At 38.2% G+C, this 20,367-nt stretch overlaps 1 protein-coding gene across 1 annotated transcript; it reads right to left on the bottom strand.

Moving 5' to 3' along the window:
* Nucleotides 1–657: 657 nt before the first annotated feature.
* LOC104391133 (lipase member M-like) lies at nucleotides 658–10,937 on the bottom strand. Its single transcript, XM_010000364.1, has 10 exons — nucleotides 10,864–10,937; nucleotides 9,403–9,514; nucleotides 8,109–8,226; nucleotides 7,207–7,405; nucleotides 6,375–6,484; nucleotides 5,528–5,664; nucleotides 4,865–5,011; nucleotides 3,688–3,759; nucleotides 2,054–2,125; nucleotides 658–891 (listed from the first exon to the last, which is right to left on the bottom strand). The coding sequence occupies exons 1-10, from the start codon at nucleotides 10,878–10,880 to the stop codon at nucleotides 658–660; spliced, it is 1,218 nt and encodes a 405-aa protein (XP_009998666.1). The 5' UTR covers nucleotides 10,881–10,937.
* Between the last annotated feature and the right edge of the window lie 9,430 nt (nucleotides 10,938–20,367).

Below are 20,367 nucleotides of genomic sequence, written 5' to 3'. Positions count from 1 at the left end.
ATCAGACTGTCTGCTGTTTTCTGCTGGATCTACCCTCTATGTGTCCCCTGCTCTTCCTCATGAAAAAAGTAAGCAGCCCCATTTCAAATTAAAACAAACATTTTTATTTTTTTTCCCCAGGAGTGAGGGGTTTTTTACGTGAACTCAGTTTTTACTTGCTGGTCATTTTGTCATCTAATAACAAAATTAATTGTATTTATATCATATGATATACATAACTGCTTGAATCTCTCTTGGCTTACACTATGCCTTTCAAGAACTGCCAGCCCAATAAACGGAGAAAAAATATGAAGAACAGAAAACTTCTTGAAGTCACTGGCCATATCCAGAGAAAGTTAGTGCTTTCGTTCCTGTTAAGGTCTAAACCAGAGAGCAGACTGCAAGAAAACCCTGTCTTCTGCTAGCAAAGTACTGTTATTGCAGTATCTAGGCTTTATCGATTTAAGTGATTGTTAACTCACAAGGTTGCCAGAAAATATGAAGTGCACCATTAGCATGCAGAAGGCATTGCAGTGATACATGGTGTGAAAATACCACCAAGAAGAACCCTTTCTCTGACTCCAGCAGGAACCACGTGAGGCAAAAGAAGATTTTCTTGAGTGAAAGCAAGTGTCATTAAGCGAGGTATGGCTACTGGTTGTTAAGCATAGAGTAAAGTTAAGAATACTTCTGCATCAGATCAATAATTTCATTGTACATGTGTAAAGGTGCATCTAGTCCCCAGATGAAATCCAAGTGTGTCCATTCAGGAACCCTCTTGTGATAGGTGAGCCTCTTAATTTGGGACAGTAAAATATCTGCATCCTTGGGATCTGCAAGCAAGTCTTGTCCCCCAGTCCACACTGCAGTTGGTATAGTCATATCTTCTACATTGTAGAGAGGAGGAGTAGCCTGAAAAACATGAAGCAATATAGAAATGAATGTCCAGGAAAGCACAGCAAATATTAAACATGTATTTGGGAATTTCTTCTGTCACTGTTCAGAGTTGCCTAAACCAAACCAGGAAGGAAGCATCTTTGCTTGCCATTTCTGTCTGTGCTTTCAAGGATGACCCAGCTGATAGCACAGCCAAAGGAAAATTGTCTCCTGAGTTAACAGATTTAGTGTTGTGTCTTTTTCCTCTCAGCTAGGAATTCAGAGGACAGGAGCCCAGACCAAGAGAGAATATGCCAGAATGACACTGGATAAACCTCCTTTTGTCTTTTGGAATATTAGTCAGCCTGGTCAGCCCCAGAAAACATATATGTTCTAGTTATAAAACACAACATGTCATAAGGGTGAAAAGGAGCAAGAAGTGACTTCGGTAGAAGGAGAGAGGAAGTAGCTTGGACTCCTGAATTTGGAAAATAGAGGCCACAGCAGGGACAGGAAGCAGGCTTATACAGTCATGAATAGTAACACAGGAAGTAATTATGCCATTACTTCTCATAACCCAAAATCTAGAAGGTATCCAGTGACTTTCTGGGGGCAAATTCAACACAAACGCATGGGAAGTAGTTTCATGCAAGCCATCATTAAAACATGCAACTTAATGAAGGCTGTTGTAGAAAACCAAAGGTTAAGAGGGTCAAGGATGGGATTAGAGTCTTAGATGGAGGAGAGATCCCTCAGGAACTGCTTGAGGACCTCTGGCTGCCAGAGTGGTAGCTTTTAGTGCTCTGCAGTTACGTGCTCCCTAACATTGTTTCCCTGCTCTCCCATGCATTGGCAAGTGTGTCAATCATGCTAGCAGACAAGATTTCTCTCTGGTCTGATTCACCAGAGGCAATCCTCTTTATCAAAATACATTTTCTATCTTTCCCACCCTTACTTTCTCTTATTCCTATTGATAATTTAATTGAAAACATTTGAATACACTCTCTCTCTCTCATTTTTGCCAGTAGGGCCTGCAACTTTTCTCTGCTGACTTCCAAACTGGGAAATAGTAATACAGATGGTGGTAGTTAAATCAATCTATTTGTATTCTGAAAATGTGCCTTCTACTATAACCTTGCTGCCTTCCTCTGTGTTTTTGTGTAGTCCAAGGGTGATAATATTGTTTTACCAAATATACCTGTTGGTATTTTTCCATGTTCTTCTTTGAACTGCCACAGTCATAAGCTTGGAACTTCCCTGAATGGGCCTCCTAAGATGATGAACAAGAGAAGGGTAGTTACAAAGCTGTGATCCAGAAAGTGTATGGGTTCTTTCCCTGCTGAGCCTCTGACTCCAGTCTAAAGCCTCCATTAAATTTCTGCTAAGAGCTATGAAAGAGCCAACAGTAAATTAGTTAAAAGTCTTGGTCAGGGAAAAGAAGTCAAATGTTTTTGTCAGAACTAAAAATATCACTGCTCCTGCAGGAAACCCCAGGGGTACTTTTGCAAGCAATTTTTTCTAGTTTGTTAAATTGCTATTAACAATTGCCTCTAGCAATTTCTCCTCACTGCTGCTGCAGTGTCTTCATGTGACAGTCACATTGCCATCTCTCAGTTCTGTGAGTGGCTCCTTCATATGTTCTTCCTTCCCTCTTCGGTTTGAATAGAGAAGTCACTATTTCTAGTTCTTCTGTTTTACTCCTTGGCTTTGCCTACAGCATGGGTTGTTACCACTGTGAGAGGCACCCTAATGGGACCTTAATATTGAACATCAGATATTTGTTAACTGCTTTAATAGTAATAAGAGCAATGGCAATGAAGGCTTAAGGGTATTAATCCTGCATGTTTGTACTTGCTAGTGTATGGCTAGATGCTGAATTAAACCTGATCCAATTTGCAGAGCTCCCCCCACTGTGCCTTTGTAACCCTTTTTCTTTAGAGGCCTAGGCTGGGGTTACAAAAACAACTTAATCGGATCTAATGTTTTATGTATATTCACAGCCAAAGTAATGTTTGATTTTGAGTAAATGTCTGTGTAGATTTCACTCCAACACATCCATATGTTTATTGCATTGAAAAGTAGATTAACAGTCTTGCAAGCTCACTGTGCTCACAACTACTACTTGCTCTTCTCCAGAGCCTGCAGCATGCCAGGAAACGTTTTGCATGCTGCAGCTTCTGTGACAGTGCCCAGAGTTTACAAATTTTGCAAGTGTAAGTCCAAAGACAGAAAGGTGGCTCCTATCAGCAGTACCGCTGAGGATGTACTGTGACAGAGAATATAGTAATGTACAGTAATGTAAGTAATGAGTCTACTTAAATAAAGGTATATTTCTTTATGGTTTTATTGCTGTTCCTACACTGACAGCTTTGAAAGCAAGAGATAAAATTACAGGGGCTTTTACTAGTAAAATCTGATATTTTACAGAGCAGCCTGTATCTTGCTCATTGCTTGACTCAACACTGGAAACAGCAGTGTTTTTTAAGGTAGGCTTTGTACAGAATCATAGACATAATTTATAAAAGAGCAATAAATACATCTCCATACGCAGCTTCCAGCACACGTTTTTACACAAATACAGCATCTCATTATTGGCTTCAAATATACCTGTATCACATAGGGTATCTTTATTCTGCTGGCAAAAGAAAGATCAATGAACAATAGTGTTTTGAATTGAGGTTTTAATTATAAACTACTTGTTGAATTTGTTTCCAAAAAGCTAGCTATGGTTCCACAGCAGGATATCGGATATGCCCACTCTATACCATTCAGCCAGAGGTAAGTACCTATTTTATTTTGCTAGTTTTGTTAGTTTTGCTAGTTTGCTAGTACCTGACTCCAGTGGACTATATTCTGCACAGAGGTTCCAGCGGGCATTTGTGCAATATACACATCAATTCGATTCTGAAAGAAAATATTTAGTAAGTATACTCTTCCTTCCATCTATTTAGATGCATGTCAAAACATCTGTTGTAGCAGTGTCATGTATCAGGAAAACAAACAGATACAGGAGTTGTATGACCAGAGTCTCCCTCAGAGTTACTCCAGATGTGGCAGTGTGTCAGGTTCAGAGTAATACCAAAAGACCAGCCCCCAACCTGAACATTTTCCAGGATGACTGAGAATCTAAAATAGAATCTAACAGATGAAAAGGGCAGAATAGAAATCCATCAATTTAGACACCAACCTAGGTGTTTTTTTCAGAAGTCTGCAACAGATCCTGTATGACAGAGGATTGCTATCAGACAGAACAGCAAAAGGAACAGCAGTAGCCTGAGGAGTGCAAGACTGTTCAAAATAAAACACACTCTAGTCCTGAAGGGGTTTCTTGAGAAATTGCTGTGTAATCCTTCCTCAAAGAATAAGTTCTGAGGCATTTTTTGGAAAATGCTAGAGCCAGACTTTGATGTCCAGGGGATCTGGACTACAGCTAACATAACATAGCCCAAGTATGTTTTAAACCCCTGTGTCTGCCAACTCTCTCTCAGGTAACCCCAAGGTATTCTGTGCCTCTAAACACATCCCTCATGGCCCACAGTTTGAAAGAGGAGGACAAGAGAGAGTACATGTCTTCCTTTGTCTGTTGCAAAATGATCCTGTAAAACTGGAGCAGGGAGGGCTTTTATTTCTTCTTCCTTGATGTGCCAGCATATTGAAAATCTCCAACAAGACCAGCAGTCACAGCATGAACCTGGAGACAGTGCCCTAGGTGTGTTCTGGGTGAGGGCAAACTAGATTTCTGGGGGGCTTTGAGCAGCTGCTGATTGTAGGAATAACATCAAATGCTTAACTGGAAATGAGGCCATGGTCCCCTGCCAGTGATGGGGAAACCAGCAGGTATTGCCACCTGGTAGTGGGGAACGTTTCCCATACTATGATGCAAAATAATAGTAGTAATAATAATAATAATAATAATAATAATAATAATAAGGATTCACACTACAGGATAGATTGCAAATTTTGGGAGCAGAAGCCTGAATTCTTGCTAGAGGTGATAAGTTATACATACCATGTCAATGTTTTTCAGGTTACAGCCACCCAGACTGAAAAAGACACTTCTACAAAGCCTGGCAAATGCTTGAAAGCTGCAGAAAGGGACTATTAGTCTTCTTATACACTCTGTCTCAGGGAGGAACTCTCTTTTGCCAAGCAAACCCTGTGAAATACAAAGGTAACATTGATTTAAGAATATACTCTCATACATTGTGCTGTGGTTTTTAGAAGGTGCTTGTGTCCTGTTCCTATTCTCACTTGTTTTTTCTTCATTTGCCAGATGATGTTCTCAGAAAGAAGAAAGAAATCAGCCAGCTCAAGCATTGCTCAATTAGTTACATCACTTTTAATGAAGAGATATGTTACATGTTATCTTGAATTTTTATCTTGGCTCTAAGCTTGCACATCAGTTGTGGCTTTGTCTAGAGGAATCCTGGAAACCTTTGAGGATCTGCAACTCTGTACCTGCCTGTGTAACCTGCTCCAGTGCTGTGCTGTTGCCCTAGATAAAGACTTTTCTTAATGTCCAGCCTGAACTTCCAAAGGCTTCAGTCATTAGGTAAAAACACCCACATGCAAATGAGTAGACTTCATAAAGCCCTGTATTTTCTGTTTGTTAATTTTATGAGCTGAACAAACAAGTATACGGTTAAGCAGTTGAAACCAAGATATCACATACCCTGAGCAATCTTTCGGGTAGGTAGAGGAGTTTTGTTACTGGGCTTCTAGCATACTTAATAGTAGTGACAGGTGCCAGTGCAAAATAGAATTTGATTTTTTGAGCCACCTCTGGCATTGCTGAAAATGCAATGAAAGCTGAGAAGACAAAATAGAAGAGATAAGAAAATAATTATTTGCACATTAGATGGTTTTCAGTAATTTTAAATACTATTCTGCAATTTCAAACATACAAGTAATCTTGTCAGTTGTTCAGAGACTATGGTTCAGCCTAGATCTTTCTGAAATCCCTCTTCTTCATGTGTTACCAGCTTGTAGTTTCATTTCCCTCTTCAGAGAGAAATTTCTTTCTATATTTTGCCTTTCCAGTTTTCTTCCAAACCCATTTAAACATAAATTCACACTTCTGATGTACATGCATGCATATCATATATTATTGGAAGGATCAGTTGTTTTTCTTCCAATCAATCCAATTGTATATTTTGTTTCTTGTGTGAGTGTGCTATCCAAACTGGCTGACTTCTCATTTTGTACTCTCATCTTCCTATTCTGTTTATTTTGGTGAACTAAACAGCTGCTGTTGGGCACACCCTTGCTTCTTGGAATGTAATAATGCGCATGGCTCATAATAATTTCCAGTATAATTTTAAGTCAATAGACTTGTATCAGTAATGCATTTAGCCCATTATGCTTTATTGTCTTTATAATAAATTTTAAATACCTAAAAACAGCTTATCCTATGTTTTTCACGCCTGCAAAAAGTTAATGAAAACCCCAAGTGCATTCAGTATCTCAAATGACCTTTTACACTTGTTTCCTGAAACATTAGTCTGTTGTGTGTAACTTACCAATTGTAGTGCCTTGTGAATAGCCAATATAGTACAGTTTTTCCTGTCCTGTTTTCTCCAGAATGAAATTTATTGCTGCTGGAAGATCAAATTTTGCCATCTCATCAAAACTGCAGGTAGGAAATTGAAAGAGAGGCACGCATAAATTAAAAATGCATTTCCATTCACATTTTTATTACAGGCTTATCAGCAAAGAAACAACATTAACTATTCAATGAATCATCTAGCTATTTAAGGTTGTGTTTTATGGCACTGGATATGGAAGATACTGCTCAAGATTTTCCGGGTTTTTTTCTCCCTTGACATCCACAGAGAGACTATAGTCTCAGGTAGTTAGGTTGAATTGTAACTGTCGATACAGAAGGAAGAGGAGGTGATCCAGTAGCTAAACTCCTTTCACAGAAACACGTATTTCATACAATCTGGCATTAACAAAAAGGCCTATTGTAAAATGTTCATTAAAGTAAGTGCAAAAATTACTTACGTATTCTCCTGCTGTGATTTTTGTGCTATTCTAATACGTGGCTTAGTGTTTTTAAATAGCCTCCAAAACTGCCCATAGAACTGAGGAGTGCCTTGGACATGACCTGTGCAGTTTCCTCTGAGTTGCTCTGCTGCTGTGCCTCCAGCTTGGAGAACCTTTGCTAGCAGCAAGCAGAGGAAAGTATTCTTCATTGCTATTAATGTCTACATGGGTACATAGAAGCACTTCAGCAACAGTGAATGTGAAGAATGGTTTATAAGAGGTAACATATATAAATCCCTGATTTAACCAGCTGAAATTGATATGTGAGGATGGGCAGTGAAGATGGCCTTCAATAGTTCAGTTTACCTGAATGCCCAGAATTCATCTTGATAAATGGAATAATTTTGATGCTTTCTGGACCAGCGATTCCCTCTGCTGTTTCCCATCCAAACGTCAAAGCCAGCATCAGCTAGTAGGAAGGCCAAGCTGTTGTTGGGCAGGTTTGTGACCCAGTTACTAGCATCTCCCAATAATCCATGTTGGAGAAATACAGCAGGTCTCAAAGCTGAAAAGCAAATCAGAAACAAAATAACAATTTATAACATTTCTTGATTTTCTGGTAGTTCAGGGACATTACTGTTCCATATCCAACCCTGGGATTTGTTCCTGAACGAGGTTAAAGGGAGACAACTAAATATAAGAACAAAATGTACTTTTCTGTAAAGAGAGAAGTTTTAGTAAACTTCTGTAAGGATTTATAGTAAGATCTACCTCACGCTGGTGGAAACTGGCTTGGCAGCCCCCAATCCTTGTTTGTACAGCTCTACCACAGTAGCCTGAGATTCTCAGCACTGATATGTAGAATGAAGTTGTGGGATTGTTTGCAGAGGTTTTCTTTACCTAAATTATGAATCAATCTCTGCTATTAAACAGATGTAAGCAAAAGCAAAGCAAAATTAGAAGCTGAAGCAGCTTTCTCCAAACAGGCTGATGGGCAGATTACAGCCTTTGCCCTATTTTTTTTTTAATTTATTTTTTTAATTTTTAACTTTTACTCATCAACTCTTATTATGCTGATAATACTTTGTATTATGGTGGATTTTAATAACAAATAGATGTGTTTGACATAAATCCTGTTGATCTTGAAGGCTGCTCAGGGCAGCCAGAATTCTCTACTGAAGTTACTTGTGTATACAAGCGTTGATAGACATTTTTACAAATAATGTGCCCTATCAAGGCTGGATTTGTCTCATGTTAAAGAACTGTACCTGGGTTTCCCTGGTTGTGTGAACCATAAGGGATCCTGTTAATAGTAAGGATATAACCATCTTCTGTTGTCACTTCATACTCCTCACTGGGGTACCCTTTGTAAGTAATGAGCTCGTTCTAAAAGAGAAGGTTCAAAAAGATTTGCTTGCAGAAGTCAATTTCATGTATTATATGCATATGTGAATACAATGAATAAATGTTAGAAAAATGTTAGATAGCAGATACTACTGGGGATTAAGTCTACATATACTAAGTATCTGAACAAAGTAGTATCTGTTTGGATATTGTAGTCTCAAAACTACAACAAATTCCCTTCATTCTTTGTGTTAAACCCAGGATTTAACTATTCAGTTAAAATCTATTATAAACCCTTTATATTATACTACTGCTATACAATCACAAGCCCTTGCATTCTGGTGATATAAGAATCACTATAACCTCATGGTGGAAGCTTATGCTTCCCACAGCTGTGATGAAGAGCTGCTTGGGTGCATGCTCTTTATCTACTGCATTGCAAAGTGAAACCAGTTTATTTAAACTGCCTTCAGAGAAATCCAGAGCCCTTCACAACTGCCCTTTATTGAATGGTGCAGATGCAATGAAAACCACTGGAAAACTGACTACATTATGGAAAAAAAAAGGATTGGCCACTTGTGTAGACACAGGGGAAATCAGTAATACAGCCAATCTTATGCTCTGAAATAAATATTAGTTCTGTCCTAAATTCAACCTGTTTTGTTACAGAAGAGGATTGTCTTTTATAAACTGTATTCAGAGAATTATTCAGTGTAATTTCTCACACAGAACAGAAAAGCCAGAATTTTAACAAATGATGGAGAACCTAAGCAAGCTTGCTTGGCAAGAAATTTGCTTCTGTAAAGCTTGACATTTCTGACCTATGCTTGTCATTCAAACCCAGAGAAAACATAAGCCACTGGTTATTTAGAGTCTTTTTTGATGACAAAATGCTGACATTCCTGGTGTGAAGGTTGTTCTTTCAAACAGGAAGATAGTGCCAGCAATAGCAAGCTGGTAACTGACATTTAAACGGAAATTAAATCTGGAGATTTAGTAAGGAAAGGTGTTCGGCTTAATTTCTAACAAACATAAGATGTGCTGCTAAACATGCAGAAAGAAGAAAATGGAAACAAAAACACTAATACATAGAGTGATTAGAGATGGTCGGTTAAATAAAGGCAGCTCATCTACCCAGTTATTTCCAACATCTAGAAAGCTCTCTCCTGTGAGACATGCATTCCATTCGTCTCCAAGTCACGGTATTGAGCAACTTACAATATTCATAAAGGCTTCAGAATCCACATCTCTCTTGATTGTCCTGAGTTCTTCTGAGTAAGTAATTCCCTGAACCATACATGTCACAGCAACATACAGCCATATCTTCTCTCTGGATAAAACAGTACATTCATCTGTCCGTAGTCCTTTTCATTTGTAACCTAGACAGGTTCTGTGTTTCTCTGATGATGTAAGTGCAACCCAATTCTGAATGGAGTTAGTTTGGTGCTAATTAAACAAAACAAAGCTGACTTTAAACACATATCAGAGGGAGTTTCGCAGCAATCTGGATTCTCCGCTAAGATTTGGACTAAGATATTGCTCAATCAAGGCAAAAGGGTCATGAATTCAAGGAAAGGAGCAAAGTTTTTGGAGAAATGGATTTCACTTGTTCTTCTGAGAAGCGAGTTACATGTATTAGCATGCCAGACATTTATTCTGTAGATTAATTAGGAAACAATTTTGTTTAATTCTGGGGAGAACTGGAGTTAACAGTCAACTCAAAACAAATCAATCATTGTCACAGAGAAGTTTTCAAAATGAAAACAACTGGAGTTAGTTAACTGAAAAAAAACAAAGACAATTGAAAACAAACAGATTAAAATATTTATAATTTAATTTAGAACTTAGGAATATAAATATAACATTTATTTAAAGTTGCCTAACATAATTTATACAAAGCTGCTCAACAGAAAATTTTATCCACTCTGTAGGATGAGGACAGAGAAAGAAAAGGAAAGCTTTGGTAAATGTAATGATAGGTAGAGACTGAGTGTTGGGATGTCCAATTTTGTTCAGGAAATAATAAGAAAATTGGGAGGAAATGACCCTGCCTAGTGCACACATAGCAGCTACACAGTCTGCAAACAACTATTTATTTGAAGAAAATGCAGTGCTTCATTTAACGTTCTGTCTCCATCAAACAAACCTCTGGAGACCATGCCTAAGTTGTTCCAGTGATAGAGCTCTAAGCCTGACTGACAATTATACTGCAGTTTTCTCAGTCAACAAGATTTTGTAACTTTTTCCCCAAATAACATGAAGCTTATGTTTTCTTATCACAGAACAATTTATGTTCTAACTTTCTAACTTTCTTTAGTAGTAAAAGGAACAGGCATTTTAAAAAACTTCTTTTTACTTAGCTTCAGGATCTTTTCTTTTTGTTGAAATCCATTACTATCTTACTCCCACACTTGGAATTTTTCTCATGCCTCTCATATTATCCCAGAGTTACCTAAATTTGGACTAGATGAGTTATGCATCTCCTTTTTAAACAAAAGAAATCTTTCAAGAAATAGCCATCCTTTCACCTATGTGAGTTACAAACAAAACAATATAGTAAAATAAATTTGTTCTTAAATAATAATGCAACTCCTGAAGCCTAGGTTTGATGCCACCTTTTGTAGCTCCCACAAAGCCTTCACCAATTTTAGGTCAGAGAGAAGTTAAAGTGTTACTAACCTTTTACCAGAAATCATGTTTTTGGCTGCGTGACTGAGATGATGGTAGAATGGAAACTCAATTCTGGGATGTTTGAAGGCAACAAAACAGTTGGACTTGATCTTAAAGGTCTTTTCCAACAAAAAATATTCTATTATTCTTAAACAATGGTCATGCACCCTTTTTTTCCCAATCACGCAGCAATATTAATCTATTCCTTTCCCACTCTTCATTCCTTCTTCTAGTGCTTCTGCTCTTCCCTAGGGTAGGACCAGAGAGTGGCAACTCCTTTTATTCTCAGACCTCGTACTCTTCATCTCCTTCACTACCACAGCTATAACAAGGCTCTTTTACTATCACAGATTGCTGGATTTTTAAGGAGAATACCAGCCTTAGTGGAGTAGCAGAGCAGGATCAGGAATTTTGAAAACAAATATATTCATAGATACACCTTATCATTCCTAATGAATTTGTCAATAAACCTGACAATTGCAGTTTCTCATGTTACTTGGAAAGGATAGAAAGAACTCTGATTCTTTGGTATTTCTGTAGATGTTATTGCACAATTTTTTCTATTAGTCTTCTAATGCTCCTGTTGCTGTTCTGTAATTCTATGTTGCTGCAGGATTGGTTTCCGGAGGTTTTCCTTTCTTCATATTTCATCTGCAAAATGAGCATAGAATAAAACTGATATTCCCTAAATGTATAGTTATGAAGCTAGAATGCTTTCCATAATCTGGGTGACTTTAGGAAACACTGCCACAGTGGCCACTTGTCTCAGTGGTCAACATGCTGTGAGGGGGCCAGTATTTCCCAGCTGTTAGGTCTTGAGGATAGTGACCTTTATGAGGCTCTTCTTTTTGTGGACTATAAGCTTAATGCAGGCATATTCCCTAACTGGTGTCCTAGCTATGAATAAAACACAAACATAACAGATTGAAGATTTCTCTTTTTGTTCTTCACTTGTTCCAGCTTGGTATTTTTAAACCTTGAAATTAATTATTCTTTCTTGTTCAGTTCCCCACACTTGTTCTCCAAATACACTTTCTATCTTACAGATACCTTTCATTCACACAGAACAGATTAGATTTTAAACTGAGATGAACACCTAACAGGGCTTTGAACAGGCTTTAGTACTTCTGTTTATATTACAGATTGAATACTTTCTCCTGGCAATACTGGCTTTGGCTAGGACCAGTTTTATTTACTATAACCTTAAAAGTTTTTTTTCTTTTCATATTTACAGACCAGAAAAAATATGAAAGAAAATCTCAGAGGAAGAACTGTTCCTGCAAGATTTGCTAGCATGTTTTCAAAGAGAAATACAAGGTTCAGCCTCACATTCTGACAGGGAACTAGGAGAGGAAATTATTTTCAAAGGGCTAGTTTAGAAAGTGTTTCCAAACATTGAAATCCTATATGTGGATTATAATTTTTTTAATCTTCTTTTTATTTCCTTTCATATACATTAATATTTTGCATCTTCCCTCTCAGAAAACCATTTTTTTTCCTTTTAAAGTCCTGGTGTCTTTTGAAGCTCAACATGAATTCCACCAATGAACTGTTTAAATATGTACTTGCCTTTGAGTACTTACGTGATTCTAACTCCTCACGATGTGCTATTAACTCTCTCTGGACAAAGCCAGGTTCATTCTGTAGTGTAAAACAATGCTTCATTGACAAGAAGAACTCATATTGAGTAAATAGACAACATACAAACTGCATAATACCAAACTGGCAGGTAAAGCCATCGTTGCAAGTTATTGGCTGCACATATTTGAAGCATTTGATAAAGGGAAAGAACATGAACAAGGATGAGCATCAGGTGGATTTCTTTAAACACAGACGTGAATACTCTTATATGTTGACAGGTTTCGTAGGAAGTTGCTGACACTATAAAGAGGTATAGAATTCTGTTGAAATGCTTAAATGTTGAAATGTCACTGTCAGGGGTGTGGCTGCACCTTCACAAATGTGATCATATACAAATGAACTTTAAATTGGCCTGTCTAGGTGCCTTTCTTTGTATAAGTGCCGTTGTATAAATTGTTGATGACATGCTTGGTTTGTGAAACCTTCAGCTCCTTTCAGTGCTCTTTCTGGACAGAAACCTACAGCAATTCAGAGGATATAATACCTAATATTTTCATGTTCTTTTCAAACTCTTCAATCTCCCTATACCCACCTGCTTCAGGAATTAGTCCTGGCTCTGGAAATAACTTAAGAATTAAAGATATTTGCAAACGACTGAACATAGCAGTTCTTCATGGATCAAATATGTCCTTTTGGCTTCTTCATCCAGCTCGTGCATGTAGTTATCAGAAATGTGTGGCTATTTTGAGTATGTTAAGAAGGGCCTTTAGAGGAAGGTATGCTTTACTGAGAGATAGACTTGTTTTTGTGTGAGTTGCCAGCAGTTAGTCTCCAAGGGAACGCACAGCAGCAAAAACAGAAGGAACCCCTCCATGCACTTACATGGTTTTAAAAATATTTCATGCCATAATGGTGTAAGCAGTTGTTTCTTGAAAGTGAGCAAAACACTGAGATCTAAGGACAGTATGCTTTCCACAGCATCCCTGGGATAATATCTGGTTTCAAGCAGCATGGGTGCAATGGCTGCCCTCAGCCACCCCACACTATTGCCTCGGTCAGAGCACTGTTGGCTCCCAGCACAGACGCGTCTGAGGGGTGAAGACAGAGACCCCCGTGTCCAGCAATGTCCCCTACACCTCCAGACAGCTTAGGGAGTCCTTCTAATGGGGTTATAGGTGCTGCTTGGGTGAAAGATTCCCTTGCTTCTGTCAGGTCTGCAAAAATACTTGTGGTGCTCATCATCAAAGTATATGGAATTGGCTCACCTGGAGGATTTCCAGCATCTAGGCTGAATGGCACAGTAGTCTTAAGCAATAAGTGAGGTACCTCTGAGTTGGCACTTTCATAATTATGAAGCTTTAATGTGACAAAGACTAAGAAATGTCAAAAGGAAGGGCTCTGGAGAGACAGAGAGGGGTGCATGCCTGTGTTTTCTGCTCACACTGCTGACTTCATGCCTGGGAATGTCTCAGGCAGCACTGTCCTCCTGCCCAAACATCAGTCACCCATGGAGAGACAGCTCAACATTGGCCCTTCTGTTGAAAAGGAAACACAGTTTCTGAAAACGGAAATAATTTCCACAGTACATTTTGGCTGATGTTGAAGTTTGTGAAATATATGCAAAACAGAGTTTCTTCCCCTCTGGGGTGGGTGAAGAAAAGTCTCTGTTGCAATTCATAAGCTTTGCTTAATTGTTCAATTGTTTTACCCCACAATCCACAGGTAATTCTTTTTATCATTCTGCTGATTTTGTTGTAATGCATAGAGCTCTGTCTCCTCACTCCTGTATGTCTCAACTGCAATTAGGGAAAAAAGGAAATCACGTATCTACATGTACATGTGTGGAAAGTACGGTTTATTTCTCTTGCACTTTTTGCTTAACAGAAGTCTTGGAAATGAAAACTCAAATCCTCTGGCAGAAGCACTGGAGCCAGTAAGAGCACTAAGAAGGAGTTACACTCAGTGTGCACCAGTCAATGCAAGTCACTATGCCCCAGTCAGTCCTGGTGAGCACATGCTGGGGATGGGTCAGGCAATTTGCTCAAGTCACTTCTGTGTTGACATTAGCAGGAATTAGTTACCCAACTATTTTTAAGGATGGGTCAGAGGATCCTTGGACAGAGTGGCTCAGGTTTTTCTTAAAGCTATGAATTCAAGCAATGCGTTCTGAGAACAAGGCTGCTGAGGGGGTTAGAGATAGCATTGCAAAACCTCTGTCTCCTGTTCAAATGGGGATTTTTGCATACCCATAACTGGGTTGGGCTGGAGTTGTGTTGGGAAGGCAGCTGAGGTCAAGGCTGGGGCCCAAGCTGGTTGGAAGCTAGGACCTCCAGCTCCCTTTTCCTATGAACATTTTTCTCCTTGCCTGCTTTCTACTGAGAAATTCTATTCAAATAGGAATTCCAACACTAATTATAGCAGTCTTGGCTCATTGACTTTTTTCATGCTTAAAAAACAATTTCTCACTAACTTTGGCTAGGTCAACAGCTTGGATAACAGCAGCTGTCTCTTTTCAAATTGTAAAGCACATGGTTTTTCCTTTTGTCATTATATACAATAGGAATTTCTTTTGAAACAGTGAAGGTATAGCTAACTCCTAGATCTAGTCCTTTTTTTAAAAAAAGTGAAGATATAGTTACCTATACTGATAACTACAAATTCTAGTCTACTATGGACATCAACATTAATTTTCCCACTTTAAATCATCTGCCATAAAATATTAAAAATAAATAATAATAGTTACAACAATAAGGTTATTACATTACACATAGAGTTTAGAATATAATTTTTATATTTTATAAGGAAAATTAAAAGTGATTAAAGTGTTTTAACCTTAGCTATAGGAATTCACTTTAAATAGCAGAGCTCCAGATCAAATATAGCTTGTATTTTCAATATCTTTCCCTTATAGAGACAAAATTTGTCTGCTTATCCCAAAGTGATCCTTCAAAACCAAATGAAGAGTCTTTAAGTTCTATTTTACTTAACACTACTTCATTCTCTTGCTATGTGAAGGAAGTTTACTTCTAAAATGTTAGTGCCAACACATATTTTCACAACACTGCTCAGAAATAGGACAGATTATACTTATGGACAACTTTCAAACTCTGCTCCATTGATGATTGCACTGGACATTCAACATTTCTGTGAAACAATGGAATATTGTTTCACTAAGCCAAGTAATATCAAACAAGGATGTAATTCTTACCATCACCAAGGAAATCCATGTCTTTTTCATGTTCAGGATGACTTCTTTACTTGGAAAGCATTTTACAAAGTGCCTTAAAGCAGGAAGATTCCTTTTCAGACTGGTCTCCTGGCTGTTTCACTTTCCTGGAGCAGGTAGCAGAGGCCATCTGAAAAGTAGTGAAATCTCAGTGTCTCTGCAGGAGCACGATATGTCTCCATGCTCTCTACTAGTGAGACTGTCAATTTGTAGCAGAGGATCTCCAATGCAAAAGGAGAAATAGGTCTGAAAAAGCAGTAATTTTTATTTTGCTTTTGAAAGCCAACAGGTCATGTCTTCACAGCCCAACAATTTGTGGCGCAGTGATCCCCAGGCTGATTCTGAGCTGAGCTGGTGGCATCCCTGCAGAACAGTGTATAGAGAGGTACCAGCTCAGACCTGGCTCCAGCAGCACCACTTTTAGGGTCATATCTCTTGCAATGCAGCCTGCCCCTCAGCTTGCAAAGCCAAGCTGGCAGCTCCCTGCGCCATTCACCAGCACCACTGCAGCACCACTCAGCCAAATCGCTCTGCATTTCTTTTATCCACAGTCTCACTTGGTTTCTCTCAGCATCTGAAATAACTGCTGTCCAAGTCCAATGAATAGGACATCAAACCACTTGTCACTGTTGTGAGATTCTACTCAAGTAATTTTGACCTCCAGGGCTTTTGTTTCTTTCTTACGGTCTGGCTGGCGTCTCCAGCTATGAGGATTTTGTGCATGTATTGTTCCTAATACTTGTCTGAACTGTATATAAGGAATATTTCAGTTTAAGCTGCATTTCTGTTAACCCTATTGATCTTTTAGATAAGTAACTGAAAATCATGGCTGAAATGCTTATTTTTGTGCCCTTAAGGATGTCAGATTTTTATTAATATAAACCATAAATACAGACATGTCCTTATTACAAACTGCATTGACAGAGACTTGAGGGAGCGGACTGTTGTAGAGAGAGATGTCACTGATGAGTTTTATGAGTTTTTGCTTTGAAAAAAGAAAGTAATATCTGAAAAAAAAAAAAAAAAAAAAAAAAGAGGATTTAAACAGCTTTTTGACAAGCAGGTAGGTTCTTGCAGCTAGCAGTGCTGTCAAAATTTTAATTTAATTTAAAAAAAAAAATATTCTCTGGGCATTTGTTGTCGCAACACTGGTTTCCTGTCAGTTTGTACCTTACAGTTGATTGCAAGCTCCAGTTATATATTTCCAAAGTTTGGAGTAACGCTCTTGGTCTTCTTCCTCTTCTAATCTCCTAATCATGCTGCATTCTTTCCTATCAAGACACTTGTCATCTTTCTCTTGTATTTGGTCATCTTTTTTTGATGAAACACAAAAAGCCTTAATTATTTTGCAGATGAACAGCAGCTATCAGTGAGAACTGGACACAGGGCTCGAAATTTACCAGGGAACATACAGACAGACACACAGACAGCATAATCTCCTGAGTATTGTTCTCTTGAGAAGGCAGCTAAACCATCCTCCTAGCAGGACTGCCTAGCTCAGCAAGAGGTCTCTCACGTGATGCCTTCCACACACACAATGACTTTCCCCCATGTAATGCCTTCCCCACGCTGTTTGCTGCCACTGGCACCAGGGAGGAGAAGTAGCATAAGGGGCAGGTCAGCTCAGCTGTGGTTTCTGTGACCACTAGTATATAATTTTCATTTGGAGCTTCAGGTAATTGCAGCCTTAGAGTTTATTTATTAGAAATTCAAATCAAAGTAGATAATTGTTTATGTCAAACCAACTTCTCTGCAGGGTACACCAGCTCACAAGCTGTCAACTACTTGTAGGTGAAATAATAAATACAGGGTATGTGTGCATACAGGGGGTGCACAGCCAACCCTTTACTCACAATGGCTATTTCTCTCCTAAGAAGACAGCTCATCTTGGATGGAATTTTGGGGAATTTTGGCCTCTAATGTGTCTGCTTTCCCCCCCACCCCGTCTTTGGCCACTGCTACTTATGGGATGCTGGACAAAGAAGAAGAGTGTAGCAAGATAAGGACTACTCAAGGCACCACCAATCTGTTAATGGACCCATTAACCAGACATGGGTTTTAGTGCCATTTGAGAAGTCCCTGGGCATCCTGCCTGGCTCTGGGATTTGTCCTAGGCTTTGTGTGTATTCACTTCGGCTGAACCAGTTTCTTGCTGAATCATATCTAGAGGTTGTGAAGTGTTTTATCTTTAAGATCACTTAAAGATCACTTTATCTACAACAACATTAGGAAATAACGAAGACTGGATTTGCAGGCATCCTTCACTTTGTTTATGCAAAGCAGTAGCCAGATTTTCAGAAGAAGAAGCAGCTTTCCATCTGTGATGACTGATGGGCACAAGTTGCTTAAACATCCTCACATAACTTCAGAAGTGGTGAGTTCAATGGAAATGCAAATAAAATCTTAATAAATTTATTAACGTGTAATACCATCATAACACACCCAGATCAAATGTGTGTAACTGAGAAGCACATGCTGCAGGGGTTAGTTTGCTAATCCCGGAGGGTTTTCTGCCTTGGAAACAGTAAATGCACCATGTGTAGGCAACCCAAAATATACACACACATTTCTACCTGGTAAATCACAGTCAAGAATAATGTAACTACACATAATTGGAGATGCTTATCCAGTATTTCCCATCAAAGGAATATGGATTTACTGGGATGACACTAAATGAAACAGCAGGATCTTACTATGCAACACACATTTGTCTTGTTTATTAGTAATAGATAGGGGAGATCATTAAGGGTTAACTTGGTTTGCTAAATACAATTGTAGCATGAAGATGTGTGGTGTCTCTTGTATGAGATGAGGATAAGCTGGTGTGCTGCAATTGTGGTGCTATAGAAGCACAGTTCCCATACACACCCCAGTGCCCCACATCTCTGAGTTCCATCCAGTCATCTCCATCTGCACTGAGGTGGGGTGCACAGTCTCCCTGTTCCTCCCACAAAACCACACAGTTATGTTGCAAGAAGCAATGTATTGTACAACATGTTCAAACCACCTCAGAATTAAAAAGCTGATGGAAAAATTATACAGAGTAATTAATTATAATGTGTTTGCTTATGTTTGCTTTTTTCAGTCTGCCTTCTGGTCTTGAAAGGGAAGGAACCACTCCTCATATATGTGACAACTTCAGTTTCAAATTCAGTTATATGTTGCCATATTCTGCTCAGGATGAATGAAACAAATCTTTATTTACTCTCTCCTTGTTCATGAGGTGGGGCCAGCTTCTAACCTAGCCTGCCTCCTGTCCCTTGTCTACTCTTTTGTACTTCAGACTTCTTTGCAGCCTTGTCAATATCCTGTGCTCTCACCATTTTCTTGCATACCCCTCAGCACCTCCTGTCCCTCATCTTTGCTTTTCATTTTGCTGGTCACATTTTCTCAGCTACCTGTCCTTTTTCAGCTCTTCAGCCTTTGATAAATTCCTCCTGTTTCTCAGCTTTCTTACATACCCTTTTCTGTTCTGCCTTTGAGATCTTCATATGAATTTTCTTGCTTCACTCTCATTTCTCTTCTGTCCACCACACACCTTTACATCCTATCAAGTTCTCAGGTACACTAATACCCCAAGTGAAATCTCAGTGCTTCTAGTAATGGAATTTCTTCTACTAAATCATATTACTGACTTGAAGAAATGACATTTCAATGTCTTACCATTGGTCTCTTTCTCCAGATCATACAGCAGTTGGCACAGTCTTTTAGTTTACAGACGGGAAAAACAGATGTGGGAAAAAAGTGCATTTGAGAAATTATAATAATTTTAAAACAAAATCACTAACTTACCTTTGGACCTTAGCTTTGGTCCAGTGAGAAACAACCCTCAGCAATTTCATTTTTCTACTAGTGGTAACTTGAAATGACACCTATAGCATATTTATATTTACATTAGCTAAAGCTATTAATTATTTTTTTATATATATCCATTCCAGTGTAGTCTAGTCCTTTCCATCAACTCTATTCTCTGACCAGCATGTCCTCCTGAAACTCAATATATTCTTTCTTATTGAAGAGACTACAGTGTCACTTCTCTCAGGTCTTTTCCTGAATATCAGGCATGTAAAGTAGATGTGTTTTCTGAAATATTGCCCGCAAAACTATTTCATCCTATTTCACTATTTCATCCATTTGTGAGTGATTAATCTGAAGCAGAGTAATATAGACTTGTGAACTCAGAGGTCTGGTCATGTTTCTAATTAATATTATTAATAAATCAGATTTTAAACATTATTAAATAGATCAAATGAAATATAAACCATGGTATAGTAAAACAGAAACTCTACTTCGCTTCAGTGCAACTTCTTAGCAGCTATTCTGTGCAGGTATTAAGCTCTATACACACCTACTCAGCTTCATAAGAGAACTTTTAAAAGATGTCGAACTTTTAAAAGATGTCGAACTTTTTCCTAAAAAGACAGAACAAAGGTAAAATGTTATTAATAACAATATCTTTAATCTTAGTAACTACAGCATTAAAAAACATTGAGACTGCCAAAAGAAAGGAATATTTTCAGAAATACGATTTATTTTATAATAATATATATTTTATATATATCTTATAATAACTGGATAATAATAAAGTATATTTTGTAATAACTGTTACATCAAAACTCTGCAAAATAGACTGCCAAAAGAAAGGAATATTTTCAGAAATACGATTTATTTTATAATAATATATATTTTATATATATCTTATAATA

This window comes from Chaetura pelagica, unplaced genomic scaffold, assembly GCF_000747805.2.
Source record: "Chaetura pelagica isolate M959 unplaced genomic scaffold, ChaPel_1.0 scaffold156, whole genome shotgun sequence".
NCBI classification, from domain to species: Eukaryota; Metazoa; Chordata; class Aves; order Apodiformes; family Apodidae; genus Chaetura; species Chaetura pelagica.
The sequence above is the reverse complement of the archived record's forward strand: the minus strand, read 5'-3'. Positions and strand labels throughout refer to the sequence as shown.

Coding starts and splice junctions, on each gene's coding strand:
- LOC104391133 (XM_010000364.1), bottom strand. Junction 7,406..8,108: donor ACACAACCAGGGAAACCCAG/GTACAGTTCTTT, acceptor TTTGCTTTTCAG/CTTTGAGACCTGCTGTATTT. Junction 2,126..3,687: donor ATATAGTCCACTGGAGTCAG/GTACTAGCAAAC, acceptor TCATCATCTTAG/GAGGCCCATTCAGGGAAGTT.